The following is a 16182-nucleotide window of genomic DNA, read 5'->3' on the forward strand; positions in this document are numbered from 1 at the left end:
ATTTATATAGGAGTTCAATTTCCAAGTTGAATATAAATACATGACATTGTTAGGATGGAAATGTGAGAAACTTTTTCTTTAAGGACCCATAATCATCAATCTCTCTAGCCAGAGGAAATGAATGGAAAATTCAACCCCATATATGGAAGCATCCTTTTCTTACAGCAATAAACATTTTTCCTTAGTTTATTAATAGATATTTTCAAAATAAAGGTTTTTTAAACTTTAATATCGTACTGGCTGAATATTAATATGAACAGGATTCTTGAAAAGATATTTTGTTTTTCACACATATTGAATATAATTACAGTGTGGTTGACTTTTGGGTCACAGGAAGCAAAGAACTTTTGACGATTTTTCACCATTAATTATCAATCTCCCCAATTGGATAGAGAATTCATAAAATTGAAAATTCAACTCCATAGAAGCATCTTTTTCCCTATTAGCTTTTACTTTCTGTTGATTCGAAAGACAAAAAAATAAAATAAAAAAAATCTATACTTTCTCTGACTCCATTTTCATCTCTTCCTTTTATCTCATTTCCCCTAATTTTACCATGGATATTATACGAGGATGTAAGAAAAGATTTATATTAATTTATTATTATTATTATTATTATTATTTTCAATTAATTTTTTTTAAAACCATAATATAAGTGTTTTTTTCACACATATATTAAAATTTATTAAAAAATAATAAAATTATATCTTTTATTTTATCAAAAAGCTTAAGTTATTAAATTAAAATGATTATTTAAAATAATATCAGATTATAAATGATTAAGCAGTCACAAGTTTAAATCTTATTATTTTTATTATTTATAAAAATTATATTAAAAAATAATAAATTATATTTTACGATTCAAAAAATAAATACAGCATGGTTAACATAATCAAATAATAATAGGAAGCAAAAAACTTTCAACTATTTCCTCTTTTTTTCCTCCCCGTAATAGGTCTGCTGTTTACAATATGTAAACAAGTTTGACCGTTCAAATAAAAAGACGCCAGGAGTCCTTAAGAGCCGCCAGTAGAGTCCTTATAAGTATCCGCACATTCATGTTCATTTTTTCATTGGCGCTCCACTTTAGTACTTTGTCTCCCTTGGAAACAAAATCATTTTAGCTGTTCATTTAGATTTCTATGATTCAAGTTCCAAAACCCAGAAAAAGAATAGAGGAACAAAATCTGGGTTTGGTTTGTTTTAGTTGTTGTTTAAGTATACTGATCCACCATCAATGGGGAGTGCTGATATTTACAGAGCTGGTAGTACTTTAAGAGATAGTTTAAGAGCAGGTTCGTTTGTATGGAGAAACAGTACTGTAGAAGCATTTTCAAGATCTTCACGAGAAGAAGATGACGAAGAGGCTCTAAAAATGGGCTGCGCTGGAGAAACTACCTACTTATGATCGTTTAAGAAAGTATATTGATGAGTGCATCACGAGGTTGTAAGTAGTGAGGTAGATATCGAAAAAACTCGGAGTCCAAGAGAGAAAACAGTTGTTGGAAAGGTTGGTCAAAGCTGCAACGAGGATAATGAGAGTTCTTGTGGAAACTCAAGAATCGTATTGAAAGGTAAAATATTCTCCTTTGGTTTGTACATTTACTTTGTTTGGTTGCAGAGAAAATTTTAGAAAGGAATCAGGCTTTAGATCGAAACAAAATGGTTCTAATTGATTGGAATACTTGTTAGTCTCTCTTTCATGATATATGGATTGATCTAAAAAGAAAACATGGGATTTGTTCTCCCTCTATTTACTTGGAATACAGAGAAACTCTGTTTTGGCTGTTGAAGTTCTTGATTTTTGGCGTTTCAGGGTTGGAATTGAGCTCCAACAATTGAAGTGCGGTACGAGCATCTAAATATTGGAGCTGAAGCTTATGTAGGAAGTGTGCTTTGCCTTCATTTGCTAAGTTCACTTTTAGCATAATAGAGGTAACTACAGCTGCAAACATTTTGACATCAGTTATTACAACCGATTGCCAAAATATGTATGCTTTCTTATTAGCTAATAACTCATACATCAATTTGAAGGGTCTACTCATATCTCTTCGATATACTTCCAAAGTAGAAAGAAACCACTCACCATCCTTAAGATGTTAGTGGAATCGTCAAGCCATCAAGGTAAAGATGATCATGATCTAGAATCTGTTTGCTTCAATAGTTTGTTGCCTATTCTTAAGTTTTGTTTTTTTGCTATGTACATGTTTTTAGATTGACTCTGCTCTTGGTCCTCCAAGTTCTGGAAGACCACTCTTCTGTTGGCATTGGCTGGAAAGCTTTGATCCCAGTCTTAAGGTGGTGATAGATTCTCGTAAATTTGTGTATCCCATGAGGATTTAGCTTTTGTTTTCTGCTTTAATTTGAGAATCTGAATTCTTTCTTGCAGTATTCTGGTCGCGTGACATACAATTGGTCATGGGATGAACGAGTTCGTACCTCAAAGAACGCTTCCTATATCAGTCAAACAAGATCTCCATATTAGGAGAAATGACCGTGAGGAAACTTTGGCCTTCTCTGCCAGATGCCAAGGGTTGGAAACCTTCACGGTTAGAATAATGGACTAGATTTTATATGCATATCCCAACAGAATCATAATCCACTCTAGTGATCTGTTCAATATTCATAATTTAAACATGACTACTAAAGTAAAAATCCTTGCAATTGTCAGATATGTTGGCAGAGTTGTCGAGAAGAGAGAAAGAAGCCAACATTAAGCCTGATCCAGATATTGATGTCTTCTTGAAGGTGATGAAAGATATTAATATTTTGCCTATTAGACTTCCTTTATGGTAGCTAGAATAAGCCTACGATGATGTAGAAAGCAATGTTCATTTTCTGTTGTTTCTGGTATTACAGGCAATAGCAACACAGGGTCAAGAGGCCAATGTCATCACCGATTACGTCTTAAAGGTAACACCACTATGTAGCATTGAAATGTCATGAAAGTCTTCAGAAAACGTGAACAGAATATCTCTAAATCTTCTTAAATTCTCTGGAAATTGTAGATATTAGGATTGGAGGGTCTGCGCAGATACTCTGGTAGGTGATGAAATGATAAGGGGTATCTCTGGAGACAAAGGAAGCGTGTTACAACTGGTAAAAAATCTCCATTAGTCCATAACTAACATCAGAGAAAAATATATTTCGCTTCACTCTCCAATTAATCTGCAGAGATCTCCATTGATCTGTCATAGGTGAAATTGCTGGTCGGACCATCAAGGGCATTGTTTATGGATGAGATTTCTACTGGCTTGGACAGCTCAACAACTCACCAAATTGTGAACTCATTTAAAGCAAACTATTCACATTCTCAATTGCACTGCCGTCATCTCGCTTCTCCAGCCAGCACCGGAGACTTATGGACCTCTTTTGATGACATTATTCTCCTGTCAGATGGCCAAATTGTTGCTAGCCAGGGTCCTCGTTGAAAAATGTGCTTGGATTTTTTGAACATAATGGCTTCCAGTGTCCTGAAAGAAAAAGGCGTGCAGATTTTCTGCAAGAAGTAAGCTTAAATGAAGCGGTTTTACATGGAACCTTTATTACACTAGGATCTCCTATTATTCAATAAAAAGAGCCTCGTGTAAGTATCACAATCTTCATGATCGATGATGAAGGAGTTTTTCGCAGGTGACGTCTAGGAAAGATCAAGAGAAGTATTGGGCACGTAAAGATCAGCCTTACAGGTTTATCACAGTCAACGAATTTGCTGAGGCCATTTCAATCAATCAGCGTGGGACGAAGGGTCATAGAGGAGCTTGCAATCCCATTTGACAAGACCAAGAACCATCCAGCGCATTGGTAAACAAAAAGTACGGAGCTGGAAAGATGGATCTGCTTAAAGCTAACTTCTCAAAGAGAATTCTTGCTCATGAAGAGGAACTCATTTGTCTACGTCTTCAAGATATTCCAAGTAATTATCGATAGTCATTACAATATCCAAGTTTCTGTTTACTTTCAAATTTTTGCATTCAATGTTGACTCCTTTTCACTTGGTATCAGCTTACAATGATGGCAATTATTTCAATGACACTCTTCTTCCGGACCAAGATGCCTCGAGATTACAGTCATTGATGGTGGAATTTATACTGGTGCTTTGTTCTTCACTGCGATCATGATCATGTTTAATGTATGGCTGAGCTATCTATGACCATCGCGAAGCTTCCTGTGTTCTACAAGCAAAGGAACTCTTATTCTTTCCTCCCATGGACATATTCAATTCCGCCTTGGATCTTGAAAATTCCCATTACATTTGTTTGAAGTTGCTGCATGGGTCTTTCCTAACTTATTATGTAATTGGATGTTGATCCAAAACATTGCAAGGTAAATAAGAATTCTTGATTTTCTGTAAGCTTGTACCAGAATCCATTCTGATCCAGCTGTCATATAACCAAGGTTGTGTTTCTTTCTTTCATTTTTTGCAGGTTTTTTAAGCTGTACTTGGTGCTTGTGCTAATTAACCAGATGGCATCTGCACTATTCGATTCATTCGCTGCAGCTGGAAGGAACATGATTTGTTGCTAACACCTTTGGATCATTTGTGCTCCTTGCACTTTTTGCGTTGGGTGGCGTCATCTTGTCCAGAGTATGATGAGTATAATATCGCACTCGAAAATTATATTTTTACTGCCAAGCCTGGAGGAACTCATAATGTGTTTTTTTGTTGAATGAACAGAGCAAATAAAGAAATGGTGGATATGGGGTTACTGGCTTCACCATTGATGTACGGGCAGAGCGCAATAGTAGGTGAATGAGTTCCTTGACATAGTTGGAGTCATGTATGGTTTCTTTAACTCACCGTTTGTTATATTTGTGCCATCGGCTCTCAATAATCAACTGGTATCTGAAAGTTATTTTTCGAATCACAGATTCCTGCAGGCTCCACAGAATCACTAGGAATCCAAGTTTTGAAGAGTCGCGAATTCTCACAGAAGCGTATTTACTGGATAGGAGTCGGGCAACAGCAAGGATTCATACTACTATTCAATGTCTGCTTTGTTTGGCCCTCACTGTCCTCGATCGTAAGTGTCATTACCTTCACAACGCCATACCTCTTGAAAGTTGGAGCTTATATTAATATATAGCAAATTATGTTGGCAGCATTTGAGAAGCCTCAGGCTGTTATATCTGAAGAATCGAAAGTGGTGATTCTGGAGGAGCTGTTCAGTTATCAAACCGTGGAATCAGTCACCAAAACCAACACAGGTAAAAGAATTCAAATAATAAAGTGCTCAAGTCATTTCCCAACCTCCATTAGGTATCAATTACCGATATATTTTTCAATTTACAAGCAGCGAGTGGAGTTGAAATTAATAGAAGTGATTCAGATTCCATTCGGTGAGGCCAGCAACAACAGAAGAAAGGAATGTCTTTCCATTTGAACCACATTCCATCACATTTAATGACGTTATTTTACTCCGTGACATGCCACAGAGTATCAAGATTTAGTAAAGTACGATTATATCTCGCTTTGATGTCATATGATTGAATGAAATAGAAAAAACTGATCATGTTGGTATTGAGATTTGCCAGGAAATGAAAGTTCAAGGAGTCGCTGAGGATAGGCTGGCGCTTTTGAAGGTGTGAGTGGTGCTTTCAGGCCCGGTATCCTTACAGCTTTGATGGGAGTTAGTGGTGCTGGAAAAACGACTTTTGATGGATGTGTTAGCTGGTAGGAAACTGGTGGATATATTGAGGAGACATCAAGATTTCAGGGTACCCAAAGAAGCAAGAAAACTTTTGCTAGAATTTCTGGATACTGTGAGCAAAAATGACATTCACTCTCCACAAGTTACCGTCTATTGAATCCTTACTCTACTCAGCTTGGCTTCGTCTACCCTCAGAAGTTGACTCTGAAACCAGAAAGTAGCACCGTTTGCCTTGAATTTAAATATGCTTCATACATTAGGTATTTAGCGTGCAGATTTGGGTTCCGTGAATATTTTCTTGTTTTCGTGCTTGTTTCATCAATTAAGTTTAACTCAGCTTTACCATTTTATACTTTATTCCTTGGATCAAGATCAATCCCGGTTCTATCTAGCAAAGGATACTGCTGGTGAAGTTGATCTTATGCGGTGATTGTGCTAAATATTATGTTTTTTTTTTAGTTGGCCTAACCCAATCAACTTCTACATTTCTAGATGTTCATTGAGGAAGTCATGGATTCTTGTGGAGTTGAATCCGTTGCGCAGTGCATTAGTTGGTTGCCTGGTGTGAATGGTTTGTCCACTGAAGCCAACGCAAGCGGCTAACCATTGCAGTTGAGCTAGTTGCAAACCCTTCTATCATATTCATGGATGAGCCAACTTCAGGGCTAGATGCTAGAGCCGCTGCCATTGTGATGAGAACAGTTAGGAACACTGTGGACACAGGAAGAACAGTCGTTTGCACCATCCATCAGCCCAGTATAGACATATTTTGATTCCTTTGATGAGTAAAAATTGTCAACAAATTATCTGATCTAGAACTTTGTCAAGAGTTTATCAAACATAATAATCTGGCTATTATTAACATGGCATTGTAGTTATTCCTGATGAAGCGAGGAGGTGAAGAGATATATGTTGGGCCAGTGGTCGTCACTCTATCCATCTGATTAAGTACTTTGAGGTATGTTTAATTTGGTTAATAATTAAATAACCTATGCTCATACCAACTATAACTGACTAATATTCATTTAATTGTTAAGGAAATTGAAGGAGTGAGTAAAATTAAAGATGGCTATAATCCAGCAACTTGGATGCTGGAGGTTACTTCATCGTCGCAAGAGATGGCTTTGGGGGTTGATTTTGCTGACATTTACAAGAATTCAGATCTGTTTCAGTCAGCTAAAGTAGTTTTTAAAGTACTGAAAAATATTCTAAAGCCCTCCCAAATAAGTTTTGATGACATGAAATAGTAAAGCACTTAATAATTGAGAAGTAGAGTTCAATTTGTCTAAAGTTTGTCTCTGATGCGTGGCTTAATTCAGGAGAAAACAAAGCACTTATTGCAGAACTAAGCACACCTGCTCCTGGCTCGAAGGACATTTATTCTCCACGCAGTACTCGACATCATTTTTCACACAATGCATGGCTTGCTTGTGGAAGCAACACTGGTCATACTGGAGGAATCCACCATACACTGCCGTGAGATTTCTTTTCACAACCTTTATCGGGTTGATGTTCGGGACAATGTTCTGGGACCTTGGCTCCAAAGTGTAAGTCACAATGGCTAGCTTAAAACAATATATATAGAAGGTGACACTTTGATGGTTTGCCACATGCAGTTCTACCAATTCATCTAACTTGTCTTACAAACTGTAGGGGCACTACCCAGGATCTTTCCAATGCTATGGGTTCAATGTATGCAGCTGTTTCTTTTCCTTGGTTTTCAAAATGGATCAGCTGTACAGCCAGTGGTGGCTGTTGAAAGAACTGTCTTCTACAGAGAAAGAGCTGCCGGGATGTATTCAGCTTTGCCCTATGCCTTTGCACAGGTAATCTAGGATTCACCTCATCAAGTAAATTATTATTGCATGTTTCATGCATTGATCACCAAAAACTTCATCTTATGTTGCAGGTCTTGATTGAGATTCCTTATGTGTTTGTTCAAATCCGCTGTCTATGTGTTATAGTTTATGCAATGATTGGGTTTGAATGGACTGCTGCTAAGTTCTTTTGGTATCTGTTCTTTATGTACTTCACATTATTATACTTCACCTTATATGGAATGATGTCCGTGGCTGTGACTCCAAACCACCACATTGCCGCCATAGTTTCCACCGCATTTTATTTAATATGGAACCTCTTCTCGGGATATATAGTCCCTCGACCTGTAAGTGCTAAATACTACTATATATATATATATATATATATATCTTAATCATTTCAAATTCTAAGTTTCCATAGTGACTGCTTACCTTGAGGAACAATATTGTGATTCTTTTTTCTGCCTTGGTCTATTACAACAGCGGATACCTGTATGGTGGAGGTGGTACTACTGGGCATGCCCCGTATCATGGTCCTTGTATGGATTGGTTGTATCACAGTATGGAGATATACAGGAAGGCCTGATCACCGAAACTCAAACAGTGAAACAATATGTGAAAGACTATCTCGGATTCGACCATGATTTTGTTGGAGTAGTTGCAGCTGCGGTTCTTGGCTGGACAGTCCTCTTTGCGTTCATATTTGCCTTCTCTATCAGAGCCTTCAACTTCCCAGAGGCGATAGGGATTTTCTTTAACACGCTTCAATCTAATGTTTCTCCCTTTTCTGTGTTGTTACAAGTTTGTAACAACACGTTAATATAGTTTATTTGAAACTTATTAACTAAGATAATTAAGTTAATGTTAATTAATGCTTGTAGTTCCACAAACTGCATACATACTTCATCTCTTAAATCTATATGTAACTTCCATGTCCTTTTCCTATTTATTTGGGTTTTTGAAAATAATGATTTATTCTTTACTATTCTATATGCTTAATGAGGTTTTTTATATTCCTTAATAATTAAAAATAAAAACTCTTTTTTTTTTTTAATCTTAATATGACTGGTTTAAGACAAGATGAGTAGGAGAAACAAAAAAATTTGGAGGTGAACCTCGGTCACTACTTCATATTATTGATCAGCCAATAGTGCAATGGCACATGTCATCCTATTTAACTACATCATCAACTTGAAAATAGAAAATAATAACTGATCATTATAAACAAAATCGAAATGATTAGGACCAGAAAAGGTTTCCAAAATGATTAGCTATTAAAATTCCAAAACTTCAACAGCTAAAAAAACTTGTAATGTTTTGAAATAAAAAGAAAGATTTTGTAATGTTTTGAATTAAAGAGTAGAAAAAAGGCAATAAAGTTCTTGAAGGCTTAAAGAGTAACTATAATTAAATGAGGGGTATTGTAGTCATTGAATAAAAAGATGATAAATAGAAATAGGAAAAAAGAGAGAGAGAGAGAGCTGTGTTCTAGAGAACAAACCATGAGAGAGAAGGGAGAAAGAAGAAGAAGAAGAGAAAAGATGGAAATTAGAAGGGAAATAAAAAGGAGTTGGAGGAAATAAGTTTAAAGGTAAGATTTAGGTTGTTAAATGTATGTTAATTGAGTTTTTAACTTTTGTTTTAATAAATGTTAGGGTCTTGAAGATTGTGTTTTGGGTTTAATTGATGAATTAATTTGAATGTTATGGGGTTGATTGTTGTGGATAATGGATTGTTTAGTTTATTTTGAGAGATTGTAGGTAAAGATGATGATTTGAGATAAGAATTGTTTAAATGGTGAATTTTGAGTTAAAAATTTAGTAAGAGCAGTAGGTTTTCTGTTGAAAAAAATTCTAGGTTGGAGGTTGAAGATGATAAAATTTTGGTTTGGTCCCTCAATTTATGAAAATTACAATTTAGTCCCTAAACTTTGGAAAATTATAGATTGGTCCCTGGAGCATATTCCGAGATTCTGAATAGAATAAAAAATGAATTATTGGTACAATTCCTGTATAGTTATGAAATTTTAACATTTTCAATTTGGTCATCCAATTTGACAAAAATTACAATTTGACCTTAAAAATTTGAAAAAAATTCCAGAATGGTCCCTAGAGAATAACGAGATAGTATGGACAGAATTGAGGATTAATTATGGTTATAATTTCATTATAGTCATGGATTTACATTGTAATGTTTTGAAACTTAAAAAGATTGGAAAATACAATAAAGCCCTTGGAGGCTTAAAAGAGGGTATAAATGATTGAAGGGTAGTGTTGGTAATTGACCAATAGTTGATAAATATATATAAGAAGAAAAAAAAAAAAAAAAGGATCTGAATTTGGAGAGAGAACCGGCAGGAGAGAAGAGAGGAAGAAGAAGAAGAAGAGAAAAGAGGGGAAAATAAAGGAAAAAGAAAAAGGTTGAAGAAAACAAGTAAAAGGGTAAGAATTATGCTTGAATATGTATAATATGTTTTCTTTAGCTTTAAATTTCGGTTTTTGATTAATTTTAGAGTTTTGAATTTTGAGTTTATTGATGAATTAGTTTGAATTAAGGGGTTGATTGATGTGGGTATTTGATTATTTAGTTGAATTGGAGAGATTGTAGAGAAATATGATGATTTTGAGTTATGGTTGAATTGAATGATGAAGTTGAGGTATAAATCTGGAACTAACAGTAGGTGATCTGTTGAAATTCTGGGTTTGAGGTTGAAGATGATGAAAATTCAATTTGGTCCCTCAATTTACGGAAATTGCAGTTTAGTCCCCGAACTTTGGAAATTTTACAGATTGGTCCCTGGGGCATAAATTGAGGTTCTGAACAGAACTGAGGATGATTTAAGGACAAAATTCCAGTATAATTAATATTTTCAGTTTGGTCCTCTAATTTGACCCTAAAAATTTGGTAAAGTTCCAGAATGGTCCTTGGAGCATAATGATATATCCTGGACAGAATTGAGGATTAATTATGGATAAATTTCAGTATGGTTATATATTTACAGTTCGGTCCTCAAAATTTGGTAAAATTACGTTTTGGTCCCTATTTTGGAAAATTGTTGTTTTAGTCCCTAAACTTGGGAGATTAAGCCCGGTTTATTTTATGCTTTGGGATCTTTTGTTTGATCTATTTTTGAGTATATTTCATATATTTATTGTAGGTTCTCCTAACGATCCTTAATAGGATTTTCGGGTCTTTCGTCCGACATTTCTTTTAGTTCTATATTTTCCGGGTGAGTGGAATAATCTTTAATATGCATATAATATAAATAAATATGTATGTTGATTATACAATGAGTACAACTAGTAAATTTCTTGAATATTTATATATGTTGCTTTATTTTCCGAGTACTCATTTATTCTTGAATTTGCACTCGCAATCTGTTAAAGTAAATTCTATTTGATATGATATACGTTTCTTTGATGATTATGTGAATATCTGTTATGCCTTGATATGGGACTTGTCAGTACTCCATGCTAACGGAGAATAGTTAGCCTGTGTGCACATAGTATTCTGTATACCTAGCTGATGAGAGAGGCATCAGCCTGTGGCGATTGATCATCCCACAGTGGTCACCGACGGGTGTCATCTGGTCACCTTCGGGTGTCATCTGATCTCTGACATGTAATCCACTACGTTATGATAATATGTTACGTTATGATATTATGTTTAGTAAGTATATGTATATGTATATTAAGATATATCATCTTACAAATTATTAATATCTGAAATGTATATTAAATGTTATTCCCTCACTGAGTTGGTTGAACTCACCTCTCATTTTTAATATTATTTCAGGTTCTTAGTTTCTGGGACTTTGTTGAGTGTTTTCGCTTCTTCAGTTCTGGTCGGTATGCCTTGCTTGTTCGCGAGGCTTTCCTTTCAGTTTTGATTTGATGTCTTAGACGCTCCACTGTTACCTTGGTTTAATTAAATTTGGATTTTGACAATGTAATGAGTATTATGAATTATTATTTTTGTTTTAATAATTATCTTTCGGTTTCATCAGTATTTGAATAATACGATATTTCTGAATATTATGAGCCGCTGCGTATTTTTGAACAAATGTTCTTTTGATATGTCCGTTTTGAGGCTTAGCGTAGGAGAGGTGTCCTTTTGACACCGCTCCTGCGTTGCCGGTCACGGATCCGGGATTCGGGTCGTGACAAAGGTGGTATCAGAGCATGGTTTTATTAAAATCTCGTAATCTATTTTATTAATTAATTATTATTCAAAATTTCGTAATAAGTGGAGCATTAGGATCCGTATCGTTTTGTTTGTTGTTTTTGAAATTTTGAATTCTCATCAAGCATGTCTTCTTCCTTGTGATAAATATGCATTATTTTTTTTTTTTAGAAATATGCCGAGGGCTAAACATGTAATTAATACCGATGATCAAGAGGACATTCCTATCGCTCAGCTTAGGAAGGAGAGGCGCAAAAAGAGAGTTAGAAACCCTTCGCCTCAACCAATTGAAGCAGAAGTTCAGGATGAGGTTGAATTTGAGGGGGACTATGGTCTGGATGTTGGTAAGAACCAGGAGCAAGAATCCCATGATAGGGTATCTTATACTGATAGTGCTTTGGATAAAATTGGGCAAGCCATGCAGACCCTGGCTGATCTTTTAGCTAAGAGAGAAAAGGAGAAGGATAAGAATGCATCTTCGACTTCCCATACTGTGAATGGGATGAAAGTGCCATTGTCAGAGTTTCTTAAGTTGGCACCTCCTACCTTTAAGGGTGTAGATAACTCTGAGGATCCACAACAGTTTTTAGATGCAGTGTGGCGTAGGTGTGAGGCCATGGGGTGCACGGATCATCGTGCAGTGACTTTAGCATCTTTTAGGCTAGAAGGTGAGGTGGCTGTGAGTTGGTATGAGTCCAAGAGAGGTGAAAGGGTAGCTAGTTCTCCACCGATGGCGTGGAAGGAATTTTCTGAGATATTTTTGGAGCGTTTTCTACCTGAAAGTGTGAGGGAAGCTAGATCATACGAGTTTGAGAAGTTGGTTCAGGGTGACTTGACTGTGACAGAGTATGAAGTTGAATTCACGCGGTTGTCCAGGTTTGCTGGGTATTTGGTACCAACTCAGGAGAGGAAGATCAAGAGGTTTGTTCAAGGTCTTAATAACTACCTATTCAAAGCTGTTGGGGCTCATGAGTTTAAGAAGTACTCGGCCGTAGTGGATCATGCCCGTGCTATTGAAGCACGAGAGTTAGAGGATGAATTATCAGTGGGTTCGGTCAAGAGGCCCAAGGTGGAAAATCAGTTCTCTTTTCATCAGCGGTCTGATACAGGTCCTAACAGGGGACAAGGAGGTCGGCAGTATCCTCATCGTTTCAATAATCTCGGTAAGTATTCAATCTTGTCTATTAAGTTTCGAGGACGAAACTTTTATAAGGTGGGGAGATTGTAATGTTTTGAAACTTAAAAAGATTGGAAAATACAATAAAGCCCTTGGAGGCTTAAAAGAGGGTATAAATGATTGAAGGGTAGTGTGGTAATTGACCAATAGTTGATAAATATATATAAGAAGAAGAAAAAAAAAAAAGGATCTGAATTTGGAGAGAGAACCGGCAGGAGAGAAGAGAGGAAGAAGAAGAAGAAGAGAAAAGAGGGGAAAATAAAGGAAAAAGAAAAAGGTTGAAGAAAACAAGTAAAAGGGTAAGAATTATGCTTGAATATGTATAATATGTTTTCTTTAGCTTTAAATTTCGGTTTTTGATTAATTTTAGAGTTTTGAATTTTGAGTTTATTGATGAATTAGTTTGAATTAAGGGGTTGATTGATGTGGGTATTTGATTATTTAGTTGAATTGGAGAGATTGTAGAGAAATATGATGATTTTGAGTTATGGTTGAATTGAATGATGAAGTTGAGGTATAAATCTGGAACTAACAGTAGGTGATCTGTTGAAATTCTGGGTTTTGAGGTTGAAGATGACGAAAATTCAATTTGGTCCCTCAATTTACGGAAATTGCAGTTTAGTCCCCGAACTTTGGAAATTTTACAGATTGGTCCTGGGGCCATAAATTGAGGTTCTGAACAGAACTGAGGATGATTTAAGGACAAAATTCCAGTATAATTTAATATTTTCAGTTTGGTCCTCTAATTTGACCCTAAAAATTTGGTAAAGTTCCAGAATGGTCCTGGAGCATAATGATATATCCTGGACAGAATTGAGGATTAATTATGGATAAATTTCAGTATGGTTATATATTTACAGTTCGGTCCTCAAAATTTGGTAAAAATTACGTTTTGGTCCCTATTTTTGGAAAATTGTTGTTTTAGTCCCTAAACTTGGGAGATTAAGCCCGGTTTATTTTATGCTTTGGGATCTTTTGTTTGATCTATTTTTGAGTATATTTCATATATTTATTGTAGGTTCTCCTAACGATCCTTAATAGGATTTTCGGGTCTTTCGTCCGACATTTCTTTTAGTTCTATATTTTCCGGGTGAGTGGAATAATCTTTAATATGCATATAATATAAATAAATATGTATGTTGATTATACAATGAGTACAACTAGTAAATTTCTTGAATATTTATATATGTTGCTTTATTTTCCGAGTACTCATTTATTCTTGAATTTGCACTCGCAATCTGTTAAAGTAAATTCTATTTGATATGATATACGTTTCTTTGATGATTATGTGAATATCTGTTATGCCTTGATATGGACTTGTCAGTACTCCATGCTAACGGAGAATAGTTAGCCTGTGTGCACATAGTATTCTGTATACCTAGCTGATGAGAGAGGCATCAGCCTGTGGCGATTGATCATCCCACAGTGGTCACCGACGGTGTCATCTGGTCACCTTCGGGTGTCATCTGATCTCTGACATGTAATCCACTACGTTATGATAATATGTTACGTTATGATATTATGTTTAGTAAGTATATGTATATGTATATTAAGATATATCATCTTACAAATTATTAATATCTGAAATGTATATTAAATGTTATTCCCCTCACTGAGTTGGTTGAACTCACCTCTCATTTTTAATATTATTTCAGGTTCTTAGTTTCTGGGACTTTGTTGAGTGTTTTCCGCTTCTTCAGTTCTGGTCGGTATGCCTTGCTTGTTCGCTGGGAGGCTTTCCTTTCAGTTTTGATTTGATGTCTTAGACGCTCCACTGTTACCTTGGTTAATTAAATTTGGATTTTTTGACAATGTAATGAGTATTATGAATTATTTATTTTTGTTTTAATAATTATCTTTCGGTTTTCATCAGTATTTGAATAATACGATATTTCTGAATATTATGAGCCGCTGCGTATTTTTGAACAAATGTTCTTTTGATATGTCCGTTTTGAGGCTTAGCGTAGGAGAGGTGTCCTTTTGACACCGCTCCTGCGTTGCCGGTCACAGATCCGGGATTCGGGTCGTGACATACATTTTTATGTTGTATATCATTCTTTATGACATTGAATCATTTGCAAAACCAACATAATAAAAAGAAAGCTGCCATTTCTTTTAAGAAACTCAAAACTTTCTTTAAAAAAATAGCTTTTCATTTGTTAGAGAATCTTTTTGAGCCATTTTACAAAAAGAGCTCGAAAATTCGGGACATGTTTTTCTTCACAAACCCATTTTCTCATATGCCAAAACAATATTTAAAATTTCCTTATGGCATATTTTGTGCTTTTGACCAAATACATCTAAATAAATATTGGATGAAAATACTTTATATTTATATCTTAATGGTTTTTTTTCAATAATTGTACCTATATGGACAAAATCATTAAATTTATGGAGTAGTTCCAAAATAATAAAGATGATTTAAAAAATAAAATGTTTTACAACAAGATTTTCTCATTGATTGAATTTACAAATAAAAATAAGTCCAAACCTTATAATCATGAAGCCTCAAGCCCTGTTATCAGGGAATTCCAAACTCTATTATCAAGAAGTCTAAGTTCTATAATCAGGAAGTTTAAAGCTATATCACTAGGGAGTTTCAAGCTCTATTATTAGAAAGTTCAATTCTTGTAATCAAGAAGTTTAAAGCCTTGTCATTAGAAAGTCAAGCCTTGTCATTAGAAAATTCCAAGCCCTATCATAATGAAATTTCAAGCCCTAATATTAGGAAGTTCAAGGCATGCGATAATAAAGTTTTAAACCTTGTCATTATGAAGTTTCAAGCCTTTCCATTAGGAAACTTCAAGTTCTCCGGTCAAGAAGTCCAAGTCTTATAATTAGAAAGTTCAAAGCCTTGTAACCAGGAAGTCCAAGCCTTGTCATTAGGAATCTCAAGCCATGTCATCAGGAATTTTAAGCCCTATAATTAGGAGTTTTAAACCTTGTCATCATGGAATTTCAAGTCTTGCCATAAAAAAGTTACACCCTTGCCATCAAGGTTGGTCACCTATCAATTTTGATGTATTTGTTTAATTTAAATTTAATGACAAGGTTGATCACCTAACAATTTTGATCTATTTTTTAAAATCTCATGTTAAAGTTGGTCACCTAACAATTGAAGATTTAAGAATCAAATTTGAAACAAAAATAAATACTTAGGTAGTTTTTTTCCTCATTGTCCACATGTCACAACCCAAATCCCGGATCCATGATTGACATATAGGCAAGGTTCCCCTCCAAGGTTCCATACCTATGCGAACCCAAACTTATATACAAACTTATCCTTCAAAACTCAATCAAAGTTTCAACGCAACACTACTAACAAAACTAACTTCATAATATAATTAATTGTCTT

General features: G+C 35.1%; 1 protein-coding gene and 1 pseudogene across 8 annotated transcripts; both read left to right on the plus strand.

Annotated features, from left to right (window-relative positions):
- The first annotated feature begins 1163 nt into the window (after nucleotides 1-1163).
- On the plus strand, nucleotides 1164-8359 carry LOC118034049 (pleiotropic drug resistance protein 1-like; annotated as a pseudogene).
- A 1322-nt stretch (nucleotides 8360-9681) lies between these two features.
- Nucleotides 9682-14525, plus strand: LOC118034050 (uncharacterized). Of its 8 annotated transcripts, none has more exons than XR_012170062.1 (5): nucleotides 9729-9909; nucleotides 10626-11312; nucleotides 11822-12813; nucleotides 13846-13917; nucleotides 14483-14525. XR_012170062.1 is itself a non-coding variant. In XM_073409686.1 (4 exons), the coding sequence occupies exon 4, from the start codon at nucleotides 11826-11828 to the stop codon at nucleotides 12876-12878; it is 1053 nt and encodes a 350-aa protein (XP_073265787.1). In that variant the 5' UTR covers nucleotides 9682-9909; nucleotides 10626-10697; nucleotides 11264-11312; nucleotides 11822-11825; the 3' UTR covers nucleotides 12879-13402. The 8 variants fall into 8 exon arrangements, 4 of the variants coding, with proteins under 4 accessions (XP_073265787.1, XP_073265791.1, XP_073265792.1 ...); XR_012170061.1 differs by having other exon boundaries at nucleotides 11822-13126; nucleotides 14483-14514; XM_073409686.1 differs by lacking the exons at nucleotides 13846-13917; nucleotides 14483-14525 and having other exon boundaries at nucleotides 9682-9909; nucleotides 10626-10697; nucleotides 11264-11312; nucleotides 11822-13402.
- The last annotated feature ends 1657 nt before the right edge of the window (nucleotides 14526-16182 follow it).

Source organism: Populus alba, chromosome 1 (assembly GCF_005239225.2).
Source record: "Populus alba chromosome 1, ASM523922v2, whole genome shotgun sequence".
NCBI classification, from domain to species: Eukaryota; Viridiplantae; Streptophyta; class Magnoliopsida; order Malpighiales; family Salicaceae; genus Populus; species Populus alba.

Excerpts from the sequence above, each read along its gene's own strand:
- LOC118034050 (XM_073409686.1), top strand. The coding sequence starts at position 11,826 with ATGCCGAGGGCTAAACATGTAATTAATACCGATGATCAAGAGGACATT.